Source organism: Lepus europaeus, chromosome 1 (assembly GCF_033115175.1).
Source record: "Lepus europaeus isolate LE1 chromosome 1, mLepTim1.pri, whole genome shotgun sequence".
NCBI classification, from domain to species: Eukaryota; Metazoa; Chordata; class Mammalia; order Lagomorpha; family Leporidae; genus Lepus; species Lepus europaeus.
In genome coordinates, this window is record NC_084827.1 from 79,388,161 (window position 1) to 79,413,534 (window position 25,374).

General features: G+C 36.5%; 1 protein-coding gene across 1 annotated transcript in view; it reads left to right on the forward strand.

The window, feature by feature from the left end:
- The window catches only part of SPOPL (speckle type BTB/POZ protein like), a 62,087-nt gene extending 51,085 nt beyond the window's left edge, over window positions 1-11,002 (forward strand). Inside the window, exons 9-11 of the mRNA XM_062186224.1 lie at window positions 2,708-2,850; window positions 2,939-2,992; window positions 6,889-11,002. Of these exons, the coding sequence (XP_062042208.1) occupies window positions 2,708-2,850; window positions 2,939-2,992; window positions 6,889-7,033 (342 nt within the window). The 3' untranslated portion in view covers window positions 7,034-11,002. The remainder of the gene's footprint in view (window positions 1-2,707; window positions 2,851-2,938; window positions 2,993-6,888) is intronic.
- The last annotated feature ends 14,372 nt before the right edge of the window (window positions 11,003-25,374 follow it).

Genomic DNA, 25,374 nt, shown 5'->3' on the forward strand with positions numbered 1-25,374 from the left:
AATATAATATTATTTGTAAATGCTCTTGAGAATTTTATGAAACAGCATCAGAGTTTAAAAATCGACAAGATATAAAAATATCTTGAGTCATGAAAAAGCTGATTTTTTCCAAAGGAGATTAAACTATAAAAGCAGTAGTTTTAAGTGTATATTCCCTTTTATAAGAACAATATCAAAATTATTGCATTTTTCAGATATTCTTAGACTTAAGCTGTAGTGCATGCAGGATCTTTGTTTTTAAAAAATGACAAAAACATGTTATATTCTCTGTATTCATAGATTTAATTGTTACTATTTAAGCATAGAAAGGAAAACAATGCTAACAGTCTTATAATACTTTGTAAGTAGGGAAACTGCAAGAATATTAACAATTCTCAGAAAGTCGGTAGTTCTCATTCCTAAAAGCAGATTTTGATATTTAAAGCACATGTGTGTATACCATTAGATAAATGTTACTATTGAAGGAAATGGGACAGGATATATACAGAAATCTTATTTCTTAAATCTGCACATGCATATGTAACTATCTCAATAAAACATTTAAAAAATGTAAGTTATTTTTAATAGCAAATATTAAGTACATTGACATAAATCTGACAAAAGATGTTCAAGATTTATATACCAAAAATTACAAATTAATGCCAGGAAAAATTCAGGAATCCCCAGATAAATGGAGAAACAGATCTTGTCCCTAGACTGAAAGTCTCAATATTATTAAAATACCAGTTCTCTTTAAAATATTTTTTAGAATAAATATGTGTATTTATGATCTTCCATTCAAAAAAGAGTTGATTAGAAATCAATATGTGCCCTTTTAAAATCTTAATAGATTTTTTTTATTAAAATTGGGAATCTATTTAAAATTTTATATGTAAGTACAAGGATCTAGAATGATCCAAAACCTTGATAAAGAATATTAAAGTAGAGGACTAACTTTTTGCCTGTTTTCAGGACTTATGCAGCTTTAATAATAATGACAGTGTGGGGTTGGTGTCCAAACACAAATACATTCGTATATTCACATATCTGAAGATCTAATTTTCGACAAAAGTACAAAGCAAAAGAGACAGAAGTCTTTTCAACCAGTGATATTAGAACAATTGAATATTCATATACCCCAAAAGGAATTTTGATGCATATTTGTAGCACATACAAAAAGTAATGCCAAATGGCTTATAAACCTAAAAATCTAAAACTTCTAAAAGAAAACCATAGGAGAAAGTCTTTGTGATCTTAGTTTGGGCAAAGATTTCTTAGCTATAGCACCGGAAACCTGCTCCATAAAGTAAATGGATGATAAAATAGAACTTCATTAACATTCTAAACTTTTTTTCCTTCAAAAGACATGGGAGAATAAAGGAATTAGTCACACATTAGGAGAAAATATTTGCACAGCATTATTGAATGGCTAGCTGTTACCCAGGATACATCTGACTTTGGTTTTCAAACTTTGTAAGGAATTTTCAAAACTCTATAATAAGAAGACAATGCTATTTCTAAAAACAAAATGTTTGTGTAGATACTTCTTTTAAATAATACAAGTGAAATACATTAAAAGATGTTTGACATCAGTAATTACTTGGGAAAGTTTTATCATGAGGTACTTACACATATCTACCATAATGGCTAAAATTACAAAGACCATACTGAGTATAATCCAAGCAGTAGAAGAATTAGGACACATGCACTGCTAATGGGAATGTAAAATGGTTCAACCATTTTGGAAAATTGTTTGGTAGGTTCTTAAAAAGTTGGAATATGATCCAGTGAGTCTACTTTTTAAAGCTAAGGTAGAAGAAAGCACATATCCATGTATGTGGATGACTTGTGTATAGGTGTTCATAGTAGCTTTAGTTGTAACAACTAGGAACTGGAAGCAACCTGGCTGTTAATCAGCAGTTGAATGGATAAATAAATTGTTGTATTTCCATATGCAATGGAATACTACCAAGAAATAAAAAGGAAAGAAATGTTGATGCACAGTTGGTGACATGCATGAATCTCAGAACAATACCAAGTGAAATAGCCAGACAAAAATGAGTCCATGCTTTATGATTCCATTTGCAGAAAGCACAGACTAATGTGGAGTGATAGAAAACATTAGAGGTTTTACCTGGGGTGGGGTGAAATGGAAACATTACAAAGGTAGAGGAGAAGCTTTTTGGGAATGATGGATATGTTTACTGTATTGAATTGATGTTAGTTTTGTGACATATAAACTTACCAAATTATAAAATTTAAGTATGTACCTTTTACTGTCTTTCAATTGATCCTCAGTAAAACTGTGAAAGATGTTATATAATGTTAATATAAACACTAATAACTGCAAGGATTTTTAATGATTTTAAGATTTGTTTAACTTTATAATGAATTCATTCTTCATGATTGAGTAGTGATAAGATACAAGGATGGTACACTGTGGTGTTTGAAATAGTAAAGAAATATTAAGCATTTTGAGTGATAAGGTAGCTTTTTAGCATAAAATTTAACTTTAAAAAATATACTGGATTTTGCTCCTAAATATTTTCTAAACAAAATTATTCTTTATTCTAGATGCATTTGTGTTAGGTTAAAACAGTGACTTAAAGGCTTTTAAAGTAATCCTAGTTCCAAGAATAATCTACTTTATTTTCTGTTACAAATACCAGGTATTTGAAAACTTGGTATTGGAGTTAATGTGTAATGATTATATTTTCCTTTTGGATAGTATGCACTGGAACGACTGAAGGTCATGTGTGAAGAAGCTTTGTGTAGTAACCTCTCAGTAGAAAATGTTGCTGATACCCTTGTCCTTGCAGATTTGCACAGTGCAGAACAGTTGAAAGCACAAGCCATAGACTTTATTAATAGGTAAGCTATGCTTGTATTTCAGTGTGCCTGACACCTTCTACATTTTTTCACCAGACTTTTTTTAAGTGTGCTTAAATCTTCAATGCAGGTGCAGTGTACTTCGACAGCTTGGGTGTAAAGATGGGAAAAACTGGAACAGCAAGTAAGTTGACATCAGTTTCTGATCTGCATAAATGAAATTATTTGCGTAGTCTTTTGTTCATCTATAATAAGTATGAATCCAGATATTAGTTTTATGAAGCATACTAGCAATTATTTTTGAAAAGTAATTTGACTGCTTAGTAGATTCCTGATGCTATGTTCCTTTGGTAGATCAGCTTCTAATGCTAACTAGGATAGACACCCTTAATTTCTTAAGCGCATATAGCCAAGTGCAGATATTATAGGGACTGCTAGAGATCCAGCTTCTGCCTCTCCAGAAAGCAGTTCCAAAAATGTAGGAAATTGTTTATTTAATCCTATGAAGAATGTACCCTCCAGATTTTTTTAGAAACTCTTTGTATTTGCTAACTCACTGCTTCTTAGCTTAGTCAAGTATCTTGCATCATTTGCTGTATTCAGCTAGCTGGCTACAGTTCCAAAAATGGTAGCAAGTTTATCTTTTATCCAGAAAACCTGTAGGGAATTGGATAGTTGCTATATCCTTCTAAGCCTGATTTTCCTGAATATGAGATATTAGAACTTAACTATTGCTTACTTCTCCCCTTTTAATTTTTAGGTTGACTTTTGTGTTTTTTGTAATTATTTGAAATCAAAAAGGGAAAAGAGCTGTTATGTTCAGTATCTTGCATCTGCTTTTGATTAATTTTGCCTGTGAACCCTTACATTCTACTTTCGTAAATTAGCAAGAGTTGATATTTATTAAAATGAAACAAAAGGACAGTGGTAAAGACAATAAAATGACTTATTTCCCATTACTTTCATCTGTTTTGATATATGTGAAGTTGGTCAACTGAATTGCCATTAGTTCGTAAATTCTATTTTCTCAAAGTGAGAAGTAATGACTACTTTTAAATAATAGATTGTCCTGTATATTGTTCAGTATATGATAATATAATACCATAATGGTATGTGATCCCAGAAAAATAATCCTTTTGAATTTAAAATATGCCATATTAGCAGAAAATGGCAAGTCTAGGATCCTTTGTACTTTTCCATATTTTTTTTTTAAGATTTATTTATTTGAAAAGGTAAAGTTAGAGAAATCTTCCATCTGCTGATTCATTCCCCAAATGGCTGCGATAGCCAGGACTGGTCCAGGCTGAAGTAAGGAGCCCAAAACTCCCTCCGGATCTCCCACATGGGTGGCAGGGGCCCAAATACTCAGACCATCTTCTGCTGCTTTTGCAGGCCCGTAGCTGGATCAGAAGCAGAACAGCCAGAACTCAAACTGGTGTTCATATAGGATGCCAGTGCCACATTGTGGCACAGCACTGGCCCCAGTACTTTTGCCAATCTCAAGCCCCAGAGTTTTATTATGTTAGGAAAATGCATTATATAACGTTTGGAATTTCAGAAGCAAAACTTATTTTATACACTGTATAAAGCTGTACTGTATGTACAGACATGGGTATTAATTGATGAATAAGTGAAAAGATCAACTCTGTTAACAGGTAACTGTGATTCTAAACATCTAGTGGAAAGTTTAAACATAACAACACACTGATAATTCAGTGTTTGGCAGTTAAAAGTTTTAATATCAGCAACTGTTTAGTTCAGCTAACAAACATTCTGTTCTGTCTCAGTCTACATTCTTGAGAAATTCAGTGTTTGATAGGGATAGATACATGAGTATCTCTTTTCATTTTAATGTGGTAAGTAGTAAGTTTGAGGAGGCTATATGTACAGGTTCTTGACATAGCCTGGAGATTTAGGGATGGCTTTCTGGAAATGGTTGAGCTGAGTCTGAAAACAGGACTAGGAATAGCAGAATTAAGAAGGAATCAGCAGGTATTATAGACAAGAAGAATAGCATGAACTAAAGAAGAGCATGAAGCAGTTGTTGATTTTTCATGTGTTGGATACTTACATTTTATTATCTAGCAAATTCATACATCACTGTGTTCAATATGAGAATATAGTGGTGAGTATGGCAGATTTTTATCCCTGCCTTCATGGACTTTTATGGTTTAGCAGCAGATTAATTAATAATTAAATAAGTAATTAAACAGGAATTTGCAATAAAATGATGATAATGTATAGCAATGCTCCCATAGGAGCATGTAACAAAGGGACATAACTTAATCTAGGGGTCAGAGAAAGCCTTTTTAAAAAATTGTTGTAAGAATAGAGACTTGTGGTATTGGTGGGCATTACCCTGGCATACAAACAGGGAAGAGAGGAAGGAAAGTGTATCCTAGAAAGGGCGAATGAGATGTGCAAAATGTTGTTGATTAAGGAGAGTAGTATAGAGTGAGAGGCAGGCGTTGGGGGAGTAGTAAGGAGATAAAGCTGGAGATTACAGGGAAAAAATCAGATCCTAGAGGGCCATGTGAAAATAATAGGACTTTTAGATGGTTTTCAAAGCATAGTGGGCATCCAGGAAAGGATTTTTTCCCAGAATGTAGCATGATCGGGTTTAAATTGTTAACATGCTCTCTACCTTAGGGATGGAGTGGAGAAAGGACAGTGAGGAGGTCGGAATTGTGGAGGAACAATTAAAGTTAAATATAGGTAGAGCAGTTTGTTCAGGCAGGAGATGAAAGGTGAAATTAAACTTGATAGATGACAGAAACTGGAGAAAAAGAAAAGTATATCGTATTTTTTAAAGGGAGAGTCTATAACATTTGAGTATAATTTGGATAGTGGGTAGTATAAGGGAGAGAAGAGAGGACGCAAGGAAGGGTATCTAGATTTGTTGCTTCAACAGTTGATTTTGTTTTTCGATTTTGTTGTCTTTTTAATTTATTAGACGCTGGGTCACAGCAAATGCATAATTACTACAACACAATTATCAATTCTCATGTTAATGTGATTTTAATAAAAAGAGAACAGATTTAATATAGCTCATAGATAAAATTGTAAGAATATAATGAAACTTTCCTCTGTTCTTCCCTTTTCTCACCCTCTCTTCCTTCCTCCCTCCCTTCTTCCCTCCTGTCTGTCTCTCTGTTCAGTGACAATGTGTTGCATTGTATTGTACTATAAGCAGTTTATGATCCCAGCATATAATGCTAGAACATGGAAGTAGGCAGTAGAAAGTTAGAGGAAGTAGGGAGCCTACAATAAGAAGTCAGATTTCTCTTTCTAAACATCTTGGGTGTAGATGTGGTAAACAATATAGAAGAGAACATGGCATAGTCAGGTTTATGTAATTGAGGCAGCATTGTAGGAACAGAGCTTGAGATGAGCAAGATAGGAACCTGAAAGACAAATTAAGAGACTGCTGATAATCTGAGATGATATGAGCCTTAACCGGGAGCTCCATTTGTCCTTGGGAATCAAAATAGGGTTTTAGTGATTGATTCCAAAGAACAGAGTCTAGGATATCTACTAGGTTTCTGGCTTGAATCACTGAATATTGGTGGAAGCTTCCTTTAGCTGATTGGAAATGGGGGAGGAAGAATTTAGGACTTGGGGAGAGGGACAATGAGTTCTCATCTGACAATCTTGAATATATGAGTCTTGAGGCATATTCAAGTAAAAAGAACTAGTAGTTGGAATGATCTTTCAGGAGAGGCCAACCATTTAGCAAATCATTAGGTAATTATTGAATATGCTCATTAAGACTGTGAAGCGTAGATGAGGTAGAAGGAATGATAGCTGTTAAGGGAAAAGAGGAAATGGCAAAATTGGAAAGGAGAAAACCTTCCTGTAAGAGTGAGGTAAAAGGGCCCTTGAATGAGCAGGTACATGTGGTACATTAAAATGACCAGAAAAATTCAGTAGTTTTTGTTGCAACAGAAAATACTGTTAAGATTGATAATGTTGTAATAAACTCAAATGATTTGAATACATGAAATCCACTAAGTAGAAAAAAAGTTGACAGTGCATTTCAAATGTATTCTTGCTTAAACATTTTTTAATTTTATTTTTCAGTCAAGCAACTGACATAATGGAAACATCAGGGTGGAAGTCCATGATTCAGTCACACCCTCATTTAGTAGCCGAAGCCTTCCGAGCACTGGCGTCTGCACAGTGTCCACAGTTTGGCATTCCTCGCAAACGGCTAAAACAGTCCTGAAATCTTCCATGAACAATAGAAAAATGGAATTGACCTTTACTCCTCCAGGTCCAGAAGGATGCTAATACACAAACCATAAGCAAGAGTTGTATCTGTTTTCTTGTCCACAGAACAGATGGTGAAAAGCATATTACTTGCATTTCAGGTGGATAATTTATGGTTTATTCTTCAGCTTTAAATTAGACTGATTAATTCACTTCAAGGCCTTAAATTATCTTCAATGACTTCTCTTGTTCATACAATACTTTAATTTTTTTATTGTGCCTTGTCATTTTGACCAGGCTATGCAGGATTGCACTAGCTCCATAATGCAGTAATTCTGATAACTGAAGATACTAAGTTTCAAAAGGATCTTCCATTATTTTCAGAAAAGAAAAATGAATTTAGAGGTTTTGTCCTGTGCTATCTCAAAGTTTAAATGTAGGTTCTCCTTAAAAGCACTTGTATTGGAGATTACCAGTAATGTCTCCAGTCTGAGTTGTATAAATATAGAAGAACCTGCTTACCTTCAAGGTAAGTTATGGCAATACACTGCTTCAGTTCTAATTTATTTTTCATTTCAGGGGGCAAATATGCAATGAGTTGGCCCAGACTTTTAGTAAAATTTGTGGTGTTTGTATGTTAACTATTCAACAAACTGTGGTTTATCCAAATTTACAATGATTGAGAATTAATTGAGGTTAAGATTTCAATAAGAAAGCATGTTTTCTGCTGAAGTTTTTTTTTTTTTAATTTATAGTGACCTACATTTATATGAGGAATTCTGTACATGTTAAAAGTTAAGGATGACCAAATGTAAATTTAATGAGTGGGCCAATTAAGAAAGATATATATGCACTTTTAATGTGTAACTTTTGTATACTGAATGGTACATATATTTTTTCCTGTTTTTGAAGGAATTAATAAGGTGTAATTAATTGTGTCTTAACTTTTGAAATAATTTTTTAAGACAGATGGAAGCAACTGGGATGTTTGTGATAATAGATAAGAAGGGTCTCCTTGATTACAGTTAAATTGGTTTGAATTTCAGATATTCATTACTGAATTTATTCCTGTTTTTTCATACTTTGGAAAAGGCACCTGAACAATAAACAAATCCTGGACAGTCTACTCTCTTTCAAATAGTGAACTAATACAATTTGCTGTGCAAGATGCATACAAAGGAGAGAACTCTTAGATTGTTTCAGGCTGCACTATGAAGCTTTTCTCCCCTTGTTTTCTCCTTTGTGTTTCAGTTACTGTACTAACATTGTGGGTGATATTGAAATTCTGCATAATGTGAACAGGATAAACTATTTATAAACTGCTTTTCATGGGCCAGTTCTTCATTATAAATGAATTTTAGCTTTAAACACATATATACATGTTCAGTGTTTGTTAGTTGTGTTCCTAAAGAAGGTCTGTTTTGGTGCATTGTCCCAGAGAAGCAGGAGCAATCAGTGTCAGGCTGTTGGATCTGACTTACTGTAGCAGTGCAGTGTGCTTCTTAGGTAAGATTTATATTTGACCACAAGAGGAAAGTGTGTCACTGGGGAAAAAATGCATATAACTATGTGTTTGCATATATAACTTTATTCTGCAGATTAGAATTTATATAACTTGTTTAGTTTTTCATTTCAGGGCAAAAGGAAAAAAATGAAGCTTGAGAATAGGTTTTATGTTTGCTGTTTCTTTACTAGGTGTTAACTGAAGGAATCAAAACATATCAGAACTGATTCATAACTTACTTTGAGCAGGCACTATCAAAATAAGCATTTGTTATCCACAACAAACAGGAATTTGAAAGGTCACATTTTCAGATGTAGCTTCTTTCTGTGATGTTTAATTGATGTTTAATTGCTGTGGTAACTTAAATTGGAAGAATCTCTTGGAATAGGAGAAATATTCTTCTCTGGTAATGGACTTCGTCCTAAGTAAGAATGTTGTGGAGAATAGAAATTCACTTCCTTTACTCCACCATTAAGATTGAGCCTATTAAATTTACATGTGGACTATAAAAAATAAGTGTACACATGTATGTATACACTTTTAAGATTTTAACAGTCTTACAAGAAAATAAATTGATAATTAGCGTTGTCATCTATCAAGAAAAAGTGGATATATATAAAGGACAGCACAATGGTACATTGAGAATTGATTCACTGCTCTAATCTACATTTCTAGCCACAATGACTTCAATAATCATACTGTGTAGATAGTGAACGTTTCAGCTTACCCTTGCCTACTGTAGTGTTTATTGCAAATCCTAAGGATTTCGTAAGGATTTTTAAGTTTGGTAGCACATTTTGTACCAAAAATGTCAAACACTGTGCTATAAGAGTATCCATGGTTATAAAAGTATCCACTTTTCAGGTAATACAATGCCTACCATTGTACTAACAGAATCTTATGGTAGTTGATTTATTTTTTTATTTATTATGTATATTTTTGGTATTGTGGGTTCTTGAGACAATGATAAAAAACTGTTAATGTATTCTGAAGCAAGTGCTCTAATTGCCTTTTTCTTCTTCCATTTTTAAAACACATTATTTTCAAAATAGGCACAGATCTTTCCAGAGCAATCTTGCCTTTCAGTTTATCAGCCTGCTCCTGCTTCCCTTTTGTCACCCAAGTAGGGCTTTTCCTTAGAAAGTAGTGAGTGGTTTTAAATACATGTTTAAAAAATAACCATTGGATAACTGTTCTTTAAGATCTAGAAATACTGTATTTGTGCCTTTTTCATTTTTAAAATTTAATGTATATTGATATTTGGAGCACAAATATGAAGGTGCCATACTATGGCTTGCCAATGTTACCTCCTTGAATACTCATGTGTCATTGTCTTGAAATAGTAATTGGAGAATCTTGCATGAATTATGTGATTGTGTGTGTATGTGTGTGTGTGTACGTATGTATGTGGGTACCTGTATTTACTTCGGCTTGTGTGTGGTTTGTTCAAAGAGTGTATTTCTGAAACTAGGACTCAGTTTAATGTTGAAAGTTCAGGTTAGTTGAAATATTTCACTTAAATGTGCTTTATTTGGAGACACAGTTAATTGACAGATTATAGTTCTTAAAAAAATGTGTTCAATTTACTGCATGATAAAATGTGAAGATAGTGCCTTTTTAGGTCATCAGTTATAGGTCATCAGTTACAACAAAATTAAATATTATCAAAGATCTCTTAAAAAGTTGTCATGAACATTTGTTTTTAAGCTATATCTAAGTGAGAGCTTAAATTTTCAAAAGTATAATTACTAACTAACCTATCCATTTAAGTTTTGTGTATAACTTTAAAATCAAAGCAGAATTCTTTATAAAATTGTGGATCATAGAAAGTACCTAGTGTTACTAAATTACAATGAATTTGGTAAGTTAAGTTTGTGAGTATCCAACAACAATTTTGCATTTTTCCTAGCCAGTTATACTCTCAAAGTGGTTAATTCTGACTTTTGGATAGCATGCTCTTGATGGGTGAAATAAAAATATTCAGTGTATTCTTGCAAAAAAGAAGTAGGTGGATGAGTGGGTTTGTTTTAGTGTTCTCAAATTATAAAGACAGCACTTTCAGCACACATAAGAGTATTTTGCAAACCTTTTTTATACAGATTATGAGCTCTACTTTATTTAAGTGTTCATGGAATGATGCTAATGTTAGGTCCAGTTGAACAAATATTGAGTGCCTACCATATGCAAGACTTCTTCACTAGGAATGAAATCACATCTTGTCTTCTGTTTGCAGTATGTGAACTTTATGTTTAAAAAGGAATTCTTATATTTAAATCTTTTTCTGTTGTTAGTTTATCATTGTATACTGTAACCCAGTTAATTTTGCATTCAGTTTTTAAAATGAAGATATAACTTACTTGAGTCCCATTTTTGAAAATAAAATTCTGCTAAAATTATTTAATTATGGTGGAAATTAATTTTCAAGATTCAGATGTATAAAAGTTTATTTAACTTTTCAGCCTCATTTTTAATCAGTTGATGTTAATGAGATACATTTGTTGCTGAAAATATTTTTTGCATTTCAGCACATTGAGTTAAAATAAAGTTATTACTACTTATTCAGAATTAATTGACTTATTTTGTGTTTATTTTAAAAACTTAGATAAGTATGATGGCTTGGAATAAAAACCTTGTATTTGATATAACATGCAGAGTAATTATGTTTTCTACCTAGGAAGTCTGTATTTTTTAGACTCTACTAATGACTTACTCAACTGTGAGCTACTACACATTTATTTGTTTTAACATGTGTATACGATCAATATTGAATGCCTTATTCTTATATCATATTTTATTAATGTAAAACTTAAAGATCACCTTTTCCTTGGTACTGCCACTGCCCCTTTTTAAAAAAAAAAAAGATAAATTTATTTGAAAGGCAAAGATACATAGAAGAGAAAAAGAGATCTTCATCCATTGATTCACTTTGCAAATGGAGCAATGGCCAGAGCTGGGCCAATCAGAAGCCAGGAGCCAGGAGCTTCTTCTGGGCCATTTTCTACTGCCTTCCCTGGTGCATTAGCAGGGAACTGGATTAGAAGTGGAGCAGCTGGGACTTGAACTGGCGCCCATATGGGATACCGGCACTGCAGGCAGAAGCTTTAATCTTCTAGGCCATAGCGCTGGCCCCATACTGCCACCCTTTCTTAATTTCATTTTACCCAGACAGTTGAATCATTTGCTGTCATCAAAAATCATATTTAGAGCTGGATATTCCTGAACCCTCTTAATAACAAAATCAGTGCTTCAAAATTGTGGCCAAGGTAGGAATAAAAGGTCATGAAGAAAAATCTTCCCTATATCTAACACTCACACACAATAAAAGATTAAAAAACTTGGAACATGTCTGTGTAAGTAAAATAGGACAAGTCTTTGGTCACATTCCCACCTTTACCAGTCAACTCTATTTTCCATCCTACTCTGCTGTAGCCAGCACCCTGAAAACTTTGCTTTAGGATTAAGACCTGTGTTTTCTCCATTTACTGCCTCAGAAGGCTAAGAGTAGTATTTGTGTTGGTCACTATTTTTTTTTCTAGTAGTGGATAGTGGCGGAAACAAATTTGACATTTTTAAATTTTATTTCAAAATTTTTAGTAACATAGAATATTTGTAACGTTAAGAGATTGTGCATCCTTCCCACTTCTGCATTCTATTTATCATTGTTCATTGTGTAAAAGATTCAGGTGTAGTCCTGTGTTAGTCTGTGACATAACAGCCAAATAATTCCTATAGTATATAATTTTACCCTTTTGCTCTAATTCCAACCAGTCCTTAATAGATGGAAGAAAAGAAAAAATTGGTATTTATGAGTAATAATTGCAGCACATAAAAAGCAACCAGTGTCCTTAGGTCTCTGATACTCGTTTTGACCTAAAATAGATTTAACACCATGAATAAAATGTTTTTAGAATATATACTTTATAAGGTGCTTTAAAAATATGAAACTCAAAGGGACAATAATGAAAAATGAAAATGACATGCAATTAAAAGTAAAGCTGGATTCATTCAATATGATAAGTGCAACAAATGATAAAACAGGCACTTGAATCCATAGAAGACAAGGTTGAGAAATGGTCCCACATCACCAGGTAATAAAGAGATGAAAATAAATGTAATTCAGTTTAATTTCTATCAACAATTAATGAAGTGGAGTGCCAGGTATATGCTGAACACTGTTTTCAGTGATAAAGAGCCTTATCCTCTAGTGGTCTGTTTTCTTGAAGAAAGTGGGGTTATTTAATGCAGTGTTTGATAACTGTTGTAATAGGAATAGAGGAGGTGGGAGTAGAAGTACCATTTGTTTTTCCTGAGGAAGTGATGTTAAATTGAGATTTAGTAGGAGTTAGGTAGCTTAGTTGGGGGTGTCATCCAACCTGTTAGTAATATCCCAGAGTGTGACTAAGGTTCATATGGAATATTTACGGTAATGTATGTGAATATGGCATATCTTAATGGGTAAAGGGAAAAGAACAGTTGTAGACCCATAAGCCACTGTCATGGTATTTTTGTAGGCCTTTTTAAAGGAGTGAGACAACCTATGAACATAGAAAAAAAAAATTTTTTTTTTTTTTGACAGGCAGAGTGGACAGTAAGAGAGACAGAGAGAAAGGTCTTTCTTTTTCCATTGGTTCACCCCCCAATGGCTGCTGCGGCCCGTACACCGCACTGATCCGAAGCCAGGAGCTAGGTGCTTCTCCTGGTCTCCTGTGCAGGTGCAGGGCCCAAGCACTTGGGACATCCTCCACTGCACTCCCAGGCCACGGCAGAGAGCTGGACTGGACGAGGGGCAACCGGGACAGAATCCGGTGCCCTGACCAGGACTAGAACCCGGTGTGCCAGCGCTGCAGGTGGAGGATTAGCCTAGTGAGCTGCGGTGCTGGCCAACATAGAAGAATTTTAAACATGGATTTGTCATAAGCATCAAGAATCTAAGTCTTCACATAGATAGTAGGGAGTTAGAGGAGAGGATTGATTGTGAGACCCCTCTTGTAGGGTAAAGGATGTACATTGGTCCGTACTGGGATGGATTAGAGGGGGGAAATTTAAGAAGAAATATTAAAAGGATTTAACAGTAAATTGCATATAGAAGTGAGACTCGCAGGTTTTGTATTTGTGTAATCATGTGGAGAGTAATAGCATTTGGTGATACAGGCATCCCAAGAATTTTGTAAGAAATGTTTTTTTGGTTTGGAGTCTGTTGAGCTTAAGGTTGCTATGGGACACTTTTTGATAGGTGAATCTTAAGTGTGAGTGTGATTCCAGTTCTAACATCAGGAATCACCATCGTAGAGATAATTAGTGTTGTGTAGGCTGAGGACAGGGAAGATCAGGGCAGAAACAGGGACAGAGAGAAGAGCTGACAAAGAAGATGAATACTCAGATAAAAGTATCATTCTAAGAAGTTGGAGAAGAGAGTTTCAAGAGAAGAAATGGTCAGTAATGTGACATGCTGCTGAGTAGCCAAATATAAAATAGATTGGCCGAGTATAAAACATGGAGCACATGAGATCTTAAGAGAGAAAATGGGGGCCAGGGCTGTGGTGTAGTGGGTAAAGCCATTGTCTGGTGTAGGCATGGGTTCGAGTCCCAGCTGCTCCACTCCTGATCCAGCTCTCTGCTACAGCCTGGGAAAGCAGTGTAGGATGGCTCAAGTGCTTGGGCTCCTGCACCCCTGTGGGAGACTCAGAGGAAGCTCCTGGCTCCTGGCTTCGGATTGGTCCATCTCTGGCCGTTGCGGCCATTTGGGGAGTGAGCCAGCGGATGCCTCTGCTTCTGCTTCTGCCTCTCTGTGGTTCTGCTTTACAAATAAATAAATATTTTTTAAAAAGTAGGCATAAGATGGAATTTAACTTGGGTTTCTTTTGATTTGTTTTTCCTTTTTTGGTGGGTGGTGCGAGTATGTTATGGTGATGATAAGACATCAGAAAGCAGAATGTAGATGGGTTACTGAGAAGATAAGAGGAATGGAATCAGATGCCAGACAGGGAGATTCCCATACAGTAGAGGGAGAAATGCATGGATGCAGAATCAGGTTTGTTTTTGTTTTTGGTCTGAGAGTCAGTGTACTCACTTTATATCCTGTGTTCCATGGAAGCTTGTCTATTCAGAGAAAAGGGAGTAGATGTTAGGTTTAGAGCCGTCACCAGCAAATTTATTTAGTAAAGGACTAGATCATAGGTATTTTACCACTTTGCTGACTCTTGGATCCCTGCCCCCTACTTCAGTGTGCCATTGTAGCATGAAGCAGCCACAGCCAGCAGGTAAACAAATGAGTGTGGCTTTGTTGCATTACAAATATTTATGAAAGCAGGATGATGGCCAGACTTGATCCTTGTGCCAGTTTGCCAAGTTGAAAGGTTTGAGGAGAACAAAGGGGCTTCAAAATAAATGATGTGGATAAAGAAACATTGATGGCTCAATTGAAGCTGTAAGACATGAGCTTAAGAGAAGAGCTGAGATTCAATGTTTGCATAACTGATGTTGCCAAAGAAGTAAGTGGAATAGAAGCAGTAATTAATTATACCAGAAAATAATTTTTTTCCAAAAAAATTTTTACAAATGAGAATTTTCATAATGTACCAGGTGGAATCCATGAATCAATATTCAAACCTTAACATAGTGGGTGACTCTTAAATTAGAATAAGTAATGTGAACACCCTAAAATTTAAAAGTTCTATTTCTCTGACAGCACTTTTTTTTATCTCTGAAATTTCCTTTATTAAAAAAATTTGAAATTTAACTTATAAAACATCTACAGTCTCAATAAGCTAGTTTTTTTTTCTTACTCTTCATTAACTTTTTTTTTTAAAGATTTATTTTATTTATTTGAAAGACAGAGTCACAGAGAGGCAGAGACAGAGAGAGAGGTCCTCCATCCACTGGTTGACTCCCCAGATGGCCGCAACTGCTGGAGCTGCGCTGATCTGAAGCCAGGAGCCAGGAGCCTCCTCTGGGTCTCCCAGGTGGGTGCAGAGGCCCAAGGACTTAGGCCATCTTCTACTGCTTTCCCAGGCCACAGCAGAGAGTTGGATTGGAAGAGGAGCAACCGGGACTAGAACTGGTGCCCATATGGGTTGCCAGCACCTCAGGCGAGGGCTTTAACCCGTTGCCCCACAGTGCCGGCCCCCATTAACTTTCAAATACAATATGTAATACTTAAAATTTTTATAGATTTTTTTTGTTTAAAGATTTATTTTATTTATTTGAAAGAGAGAGGTAGAAATAGAGAGAGGTCTTGTGTCTGCTCATTCATTCCTGCAACAGCTGGAGCTGAGCTGATTCGAAGCCAGGAGTCAGGAGTTTCTTTCAGGTCTCCCACAGGGGTGTATGCACCCAAGCACTTGGGCCATCTTCCACTGCTTTCCCAGGCCATAGCAGAGAGCTGGATCGGAAGTGGAGCAGCCAGGACCAGAACTCAGCGCCCATATGGGATGCCAGAGCTTCAGGCCAGGGTTTTAACCCACTGGCACCACAGCGCTGGCCCCTAGACACCTTATTAAAATAATTGAAGGTGTCTAAAATATCACTAGTGGGTAAAAAATTAACCACAAAAGATGACACTAGTATTCTTGAGACTTTTTTTTCCCTAGCACAGATATAACAACACTTTAACCTTGCTGTTTTACAACATCAATAATAAGAATAAATGCAAGAAGCACAGAAATGAAAATCAGGATTTCAGGAGAAAGGTCTAAACACTTGAATTTTGGGTGCCTCAAACACAGAAGGGTTTACAGTGCTTACAAGTACTGTCATTTTCATCATTTAAGTAATTCAGTTCTTTATTTCATTTCTAATTTTATCTAGAAATAAAAATTAATTCATTACATAATGTATAACTACAGAAAAAAAAATAGAGTAAGTTAAATTTCCCTGCCATTTTTCCATAAATGTCCCTATTCTTTACTTTGGATTTCCTTTGAGGTTTTCTGCCTTCCCCTCCTTACATAGTGATGACCATGTTTCTGCATGTAGCACATACTTAAGCATCATTTGTAAGACTGGATGAATAGTGACAGATTTTTTTTTCTACCCAAAGAAACTGTTTATTTAATGAGTACAGATTTCATAAGTAAAACTTTAGGAATATAGTGATTCTTCAGATCATACCCGCCCTCCCACCCCCACCTCCTCCTCCCTCTCCCATTCTCAGTCACATTCTCCTTTAAGGAAAAGAAAAAAAAAAAAAAATACAGTTCCTCCAGAGTCAAGACAAGGGCTATTCAAGTCATTGCTTTTCCAAGTGTCAGTTTCACTTCTACAGATTGCCTTTTAAGTGCGCTATTTAGTTATCACAGGTCAGGGAAAACATGTGATATTTGTCCCTTTGGGACTGGTTTATTTCACTAACTGATGTTTTCCAGATTCATTCATTTTGTTGCAAGTGACTGGATTTCTTTTTTTTTAACCATGGTGTACATATCCTATAATTTTTTATCCATTCTTCAGTTCAAGGGCATTTAGGTTCATTCCATATCTTAGCTATTGTGAATTGAGCTGCAATAAACATGGGGATGCAGATAGCTCTTTTGTTTACTGATTCAATTTCCCTTGGGTAAATTTTCCTATATTCAGATTTCTGAGGTTTCTCCCAACTGATTTCCATAGTGGTTTTACCAGTTTACATTCCCAACAACATTGGACTAGGGTAGCTTTTTCCCCACATCCTCTCCAGCATTTATTGTTGGTTAATTTCTGTATGAAAGCCATTCTAACCAGGGTGACCTGAAACCTCGTTGTGTTTTAAATTTGCATTTCCTTGATGGCTAGTGATCCTGACGATTTTTGCATGTGACTGTTGGCCATTTGGATTTTTTTTTTTTTTTTTTTTGACAGGCAGAGTTAGAATGGTCTTTCTTCTGTTGGTTCACCACCCAAATGGCTGCTACAGCCGGTGCACTGCACCAATCCGAAACCAGGAGCCATGTGCTTCCTCCTGGTCTTCCATGTGGGTGCAGGGCCCAAGCACTTGGGCCGTCCTCCACTGCCTTCCCGTGCCCCAACAGAGAGCTGGACTGGAAGAGGAGCAACCCTGTATTCCTTTTGAAAAATGTCTATTTAGGTCCTTGGCCCATTTCTTAACTGAGTTGTTTGTTTTGTTCTTGTGGAGTTTCTTAATTTCTTTGTAGATTCTGGTTATTAATCCTTTATCGGTTGCATTGTTTGCAAATAATTTCTCCCATTCTGTTGGTTGCCTCTTCACTTTCCTGAGTGTTTCTTTTGCAGTACAGAAGTTTCTCAATTTGATGTAATCCCATTGTTGATTTTGGCTTTGATTGCCTGTGCTTTTTGGGTCTTTTCTAAGAAATCTTTGCCTGTGCCAATATCTTGCAGGGTTTCCCCAATGTTCTCTAGTAATTTGATATTATCAAGTCATAGATTTAGGTCTTTAATCCATTATGAATTAATTTTTGTGTAAGAGGTAAGGTAGGGGTCCTGCTTCATATTCTTTGATGTGGAAATCCAGTTTTCCCAGCACCATTTGTTGAAGAGACTGTCCTTGCTCCAGGGATTGGTTTTAGGACCTTGGGAATATAAATTGGTTGTAGATACTTGGCTTTATTTCTGGCATTTCTATTCTATTCCATTGGTCTTTCCATCTGTTTTTGTAGCAGTACCAGACTATTTTGATTATAACTGCCTTGTAGTATGTCTTGAAATCTGGTATTGTGATACCTCCAGCTTTGTTTTTGTTGTATAAGATTGCTTTAGCTATTTGAGTTCTCCTGTGTTTCTGTATGAATTTCAGCATCATTTTTGATAGATCCAAGAAGAATGTCTTTGGTATTTTGATTGGTGCATTGAATCTGTAAATTGGTTTTGGAAGAATGGACATTTTGATGATGTTGATTCTTCCAGTCCATGAACAGGAAGATTTTTCCATTTTTTTGTGTGTCTTCTATTTCTTTCTTTAGTGTTTTGTAATTCTCATTGTAGAGATCTTTGACATCCTTGGTTAAATTTATTCCAAGGTATTTGATTTTTTTTTTTTTTTTGTGGCTTTTGTGAATGGGATGGATCTTTTTCAGCCACGGCATTGTCTGTGTATACAAAGGTTGTTGATTTTTGTATATTTACTTTATATCCTGCTACTTTACCAGACTCTGTGAGTTCCAATAGTCTCTTGGTGGAGACTTTTGGATCCCTTATATATAGAAATCATGTCTGCAAATAGGGGTAGTTTGACTTCCTCCTTCCCAATTTGAATCTCTTTGATTTCTTTTTTCTAATGGCTCTGGCTAAAACTTCCAGTACTATATTGAATAGCAGTGGGAAGAGTGAGCATCCTTGTTTGGTTCTGGATCTCAGTGGGAATGCTTCCAACTTTTCCCCATTCAATAGGATGCTGGCTGTGGGTTTGTCATAAATTGCCTTGATTGTATCGAGGAATGTTCTTTCTATACCCAGTTTGCTCAGAGTTTTTATCATGAAAGGGTGTTTTATTTTATGAAATGCTTTCTCTGCATTTATAGAGATGATCATATGATTTTTGTTCTGCAGTTTGTTAATGTGATGTATCATATTGATTGATTTGCGAATACTGAACCCTCCTTGCATACTAGGGATAAATCCCACCTGGCCTTTGTGAATGATTTCTCAGGTGTATTGTGGGATTTAGTTGGCCAGAATTTTGTTGAGGATTTTTGCGTCTATGTTCATCAGGGACACTGGTTTGTAGTTCTACTTCTCTATTGTATCTTTTTCAGTTTTAGGAATTAAGGTGATGCTGGCTTCATCGAAAGAATTGGTGAGGATCCCCTCCCTTTCAGTTGTTTTGAATAACTTGAAAAGAATTGGAGTTAGTTCTTCTTTAAACGTCTGGTAGAATTCAGCAGTGACACCATCTGGTCCTGGGCTTTTCTTTGTTGTATTTATTACTGACTCAATTTCTGTCTTGATAATGGATCTGGTTAGGTTTTCTAAGTCTTTATGGCTCAATTTAGGTAGTTTGTGTTCTGGAATCTATCCATTTCTTCTAGGTTTCTCAGTTTGTTGTCATACAGCTCTTTGTAGTAATTTCTGATGATTCTTTTTATTTCTGTGGAATCTGTTGTTACATTTCCTTTTCATCTCTAATTTTGTTTCTTTGGGTCTTTTCTCTCCTTTTTTTGCTTAGTTGGGGCAATGGTTTGTCAATTTTATTTACTTTTTCGAAGAAATAACTCTTCATTTTGCTGATCTTTTGCTTTTTTTTGTTGAAATTTTGTTGATTTCTTCTCTAATTTTAATTCTTTCTTTTTTCCCAGTAGTTTTGGTTTTGGTTTGCTGTTGTTTTTTAGATCCTTGAGATGCATTAATTGCTCATTTATTTGGTGCCTTTCCAATTTCTTGATGTAGGCACCAGTTAGGATAAACTTTCATCTTAACACTGCTTTTGATGTATCCCATAGGTTTTGATATGTTTTGTTATCTTCATTTGTTTCCAGAAATTTTTTAATTTCTCTTTTGATTTTTTCTATTCAGGAGCATGTTGTTGAGTCTCCATGTATTTGCATATGTTCTACAGATCTTTGAGTTGTTTATTTCCAGCTTGATTGCATTGTGGTCGGAGAAGATGCATGGTATGATTTCAGTTTTTTTTTTAATATGCTGAGACTTGTTTTATGGCCTAGCATGTAGTCAGTCTTAGAGAAGGTTCCATGTACAGGTGAGAAGTCTGTGTATTCTGCAACTGTAGGATGAAAAGTTTTGTAGATATGTTAGGTCCATTTGGTCTGTAGTATTGATTAACTCTGCTGTTTCCTTGCTGATTTTCTGTTTGGTTGATCTGTCCATTGCTGAAAGTGGAGTATTGAAATCCCCCATTACTATTATATCTGAATCCATATCTCCCTTTAGATCCCTTAATATTTCTTTTAAATAGCCAGGTGCTCTGTAATTAGGTGTATATACATTTATAATAGTCACCTCTTCCTGTTGAATTGATCCCTTAATCACTACATAGTGTCCTTCTTTGTTTCTTTTAACAGTTTTGGGTTAAAGTCTATTTTGTCTGATTTTAGGGTGACTCAATAGCTCCTTTTTCATTTCTGTTAGCATGGAATATCTTTTTATATTTTCACTTTCAGTCTGCATGCATCTTTATTGATAAGATGTGTTTCTTTCACACAGCAAATAGATGGGTTTCGTTTTGTTTTTTAATCCATTCAGCCAGTGTTTGTCTTTTAACTCTAGAGTTAAGGCCATTTACATATTTACATTCAAGGTGACTATTGATAAGTAATGACTTTGCCCTGCCATTCATTTTTCCATAAATATTCCTACTTTTTTTTTTTTAACAGGTAGAGTGGATAGTGAGAGACAGAGAGAAAGGTCTTCCTTTTTGCTGCTGGTTCACCCTCCAATGGCCGCTGCGGCCGGCGCATCGTGCTGATCCGAAGCCAGGAGCCAGGTGCTTCTCCCAAGCACTTGGGCCATCCTCCACTGCACTCCCGGGCCATAGCAAAGAGCTGGCCTGGAAGAGGGGCAACCGGGATAGAATCCGGCGCTCCAACCGGGACTAGAACCCGGTGTGCCGGCGCCGCAAGGTGGAGGATTAGCCTGTTAAGCCACAGTGCCGGCCAAATATTCCTACTTTCTACTATGGATTTCCTTTGTACTTTTACTGAGAGCTTTCCTTCCTTTACTATCTTCCATACTGATGACCATGTTTTCGTGTTTCTGTGTACAACATATCCTTAAACATCTTCTGGACAGGTGGTGACAAATTCTTTCAGTTGCTGTTTGTTATGGGACGTCTTTATTTCACCTTCATTCATAAGTGAGAGCTTTGCAGAGTACAGTATTCTGGGTTAACTTTTTTTTTCTCTTAAGACTTGGAATAATATATCTCTCCATTCTCTCCTAGCCTGTACGGTTTCTGATGAGAAGTCCACTGTGAGTCTAATTGGAGATCCTCTGAAAGTAATCCTCTGTTTCTCTTGAGCATATTTTATAATCTTTTCTTTATGTGTTATTGTAGAGAGTTTGACTACAATATGTGTGGTGAAGATCTTTTCGGGTCATGTCTATTAGGAGTTTTTGGTGCTTCCTGTACTTGACATCCCTTTCTTTCTCCAAATTAGGGAAGTTTCCTATAATTATTTCACTAAAAATGCTTTCTAATCCATTCTCTCTTTCCATGCCTTTTAGGAACTCCTCTAAGACCTGTATGTTAGCTTGCCTGATGGTATTCCATATATCTGCGACACTGTTTTGTAGTTTTTTAATTTCTTTTTTTGGTTTGACAATAAAATTTCCTAGATTTGTCTTCTAACTTGCGTATTCTTTGTTTTGCTGTTGTTAAGGCTTTCCACCACATTTTATTTTCTATTGAATTCTTCACTTCCAATATTTCATTTTGATTTCTGTTTATGGTAATTTTATTTTCTTTTTATCTATTTGCATGCATTTCATAAATACAACCTTAGGAACACAGTAATTCTTCCCACTGTACCTACACTCCTACCCCTCCTCTTCCCTCTCCTGTTCCCAGTCTTGTTTTAACTTCATTTAACTTTATACACATAAGATTAACTCTATTCTGGGTAAAGAGCTCAGCACTTTTATGAGGGAGGAAAAAGAAAAGAAAGAAAGAAAAAAAAGAAAAAAAAAACTAAAAACATAAAAAACATAAAAAAAAAAAAAACCACCGCAGCTCACTAGGCTAATCCTCCGCCTGTGGGGCCGGCACCCCAGGTTCTAGTCCCGGTCAGGGCGCCGGATTCTATCCCTGTTGCTCCTTTTCCAGTCCAGCTCTCTGCTATGGCCCGGGAGTGCAGTGGAGGATGGCCCAAGTGCTTGGGCCCTGCACCCGCATGGGAGACCAGGAGAAGCACCTGGCTACTGGCTTTTGATCGGCGCAGCATGCTGGCCGCAGTGTGCAGGCCGCAGCAGCCATTTTGGGGGTGAACCAACAGACAGAAAGACCTTTCTGTCTCTTTCTCACTGCCTAAATCTGCCTGTCAAAAAAAAAAAAAAAGAACAAAAGCTGTTCCTCAGCAGTCCAGACAAGGGCTGTTCAAAGTCTTTGCATCTCAATAATCATTTTGCTTTTTTTTTTTTTTTAAACTTTATTATCTTTAAAGAGGAACTCAAGAATGATACATCTTTTGGGAGCACTTAGACATAACTATAATTTGTGAGACATAAGAATATGTCTTCCACTTAATACACTAAAATGAAGTAATTCTTTGAGAATGAGTTTTACTATTAAGTCTCAATACAACTCTTTGAGGACAGAGGTCCTGCATGGTAAGTTGTTGCACAGTGACTCCTGTTGTTTATTTAACAATTAACACTCATGACATCAGTGATCACCCGAGACTCTTGACAAGAACTGTCTAGGCTATGGAATCCTTTTGAATCCACAAACTCCAGTATTTTCACAAGCCCATAGGCAAAGTGGAAGCTCTTTCCTCCCTTCAGAGGATTTCTCCTTAAGATCTCAATTTCATGGCAAAAATGTTCATTCATGTCATATATGAATGTCTTAAATTTGTGAATTTGCATCTGATTACTTCTAAGTAATTCTGTGATCAATTTTTCAAATTCTGTTTCCTGCATTTCTTTATCTCTTCATTTTCACATTCTAATATTGAAGTGTGATTGTGTTCCTTTAGAGGTATCATGTTGTCTTCCTTACTTTTGTTTCTTGAGTTGCTGTGTTTATTTTGGGGGCATTTGTGGAAATACTTGTTGTCCCCCACCCCCCCCCACCCCCGTGATGGCTTTTATTTTGAGACTAACTATGCCTCTGTGGATTAGTGGTCTGTTTGCTCTTTCAGTAAATACCCTGAGGCATGCCAAGGAGTGGCAAGGAAGCTCTGTTCAGTGCTCCACGGGGTAAGGGGAGTGTCCAAGGTGATACCCAACATGGGCATAGTAAATCTCTTCTTTTTTTTTTTTTTTCTTTCGTTTAATCAGAGGGGAGGATTAATCAGCTCTTTCGGCATAGTCTCTTGCCCCCCCCCCCCCCAAGGAGACCAATACCTGGTTGCTAGCTCCAGTGAGTATAATATTCGTTTACAGTGCCACAAGAACCACACAAAGGATCTGTGCAGTCCTCAGTGTGAGCATGACTCTGGCAGCAATGACCCTCACCAGGGAATCAGGGAGCCCCAGCGTGTGGAGCTGCCCGTGATGACAGCCCAAAGACCCAGCCGCACCCTGTGCCCTCACATGCAGGCACCGTGCATTCACAGTCAGGAGTGCCCAACCCCGGTCAGATCTCCCAGCCAGATTCAGGCATCTCTGCTCAGCTGGTTGCAGGGCACATGAACACAACCTGGCGCCTACCCTCTCTTGGCTAGTTCCAGGACAGAGGTGCTGGGTAAAGAATGAAATATGCTCCCTTTTGTTTTCCCTCTAAGTTGTCAGGTACACTGTCCGTCACAGGGCTGCAAGTGCGACTCACACCAGGCTGTTCTGCAGCTTTATCGCCAGTGGCTTGTGCTGCTGCAGCCTGGTCTCACCTCATTCTCCAAAGCTGTTGCTGAGGCTCTTGGCTGCTGGGGTCCTGAGTTGTGTGTGTCCAGACCCTTCATGTAGATCCACAGTGTCCCTCTAATCTTCCATTTTCTAACTCTTCCCTGAGATTGAACTGTCTCCATTTTTTTTGTTTGTTTGTTGATTTTTTTTTTTTAACTATCTTTCCCTAGACTAGAGCAGAAAGCTCCCTCCCTATTCTGCCATCCTGGTGTTTCCCACTGATCTCAAGCAGTATCTTAACTGCATTGACAGTACTTTTCTCTAAAGGAAATAAAAATTTTTTTAACTTAAGGAGCCATAGCTATTTAGCACTTCATTTCTAAAGTTAACATTGAAATTATAGGGAAGTAATTTTTAAGTATATTAACCAGAAAGCATAAGGAATCATATCAATTGAAGCTTAGGAGGTTGAAAGCTTGACACTGAAAATGAAACTGTTAGAAGGCAGTGTAATTTATTATAACATTGTTTATACATACAAATGTAAAAAACAACATGGTCATCTGTTGCATGTAAAAGAGGGGATCTGAGTTAGGGAAGTAAAAGTGCAGATTCTTCCTCAACCATAAATTAAAATTTTTTAAAAATTTCTTCCTGTTTTTTAAACACTGAGTCATAAATAATTATCAGATTACCTCCATAAGAGGCCTTAAAGTAGGATGGCTTTATATCAGAAGTGTTTTGAATGTTCTAGGCACCAATAATTGCCATGATGAGTTAAATAAGGATGTTTAATCTGGTATTTTTAATCATGCTAGTATAAGCCATGTAACCTTTAAAACTCAAAAATCATATATGTAAGATACTACATATATGGAAGATACTACTGCAGTTCCTTAGGGGGAAGCAATCACTTGGAAGTACCAGTTGCCAGTCCCTTTCCTGAATTTAAGTTTATAATACCAAAACAGTGAAACTCACAGATCTGAATGTTAAAACTTTAACTAACAGGCTAATCCTCTGCCTTGCGGCGCCGGCACACCGGGTTCTAGTCCAGGTTGGGGCACCAGATTCTATCCCGGTTGCCCCTCTTCCAGGCCAGCTCTCTGCTATGGCCTGGGAAGGCAGTAGAGGATGGCCCAAGTGCTTGGGCCCTGCACCCACATGGGAGACCAGGAGAAGCACCTGGCTCCTGGCTTCGGATCAGCGAGATGCGCCGGCCGCAGCGGCCATTGGAGGGTGAACCAATGGCAGAAAGGAAGACCTTTCTCTGTCTCTCTCTCACTATCCACTCTGCCTGTCAAAAAAAAAAAAAAAATCTAAAAAAAAAAAACTTTAACTAAAATGCTAATAGCTGGGCTTCAGCAAAGGAAAGAAAAGCCAGGTGACCAAAAGGTTAACCTAGGAACCTGAGGATACTTCAATATTAAGAATATTGGCTTCAG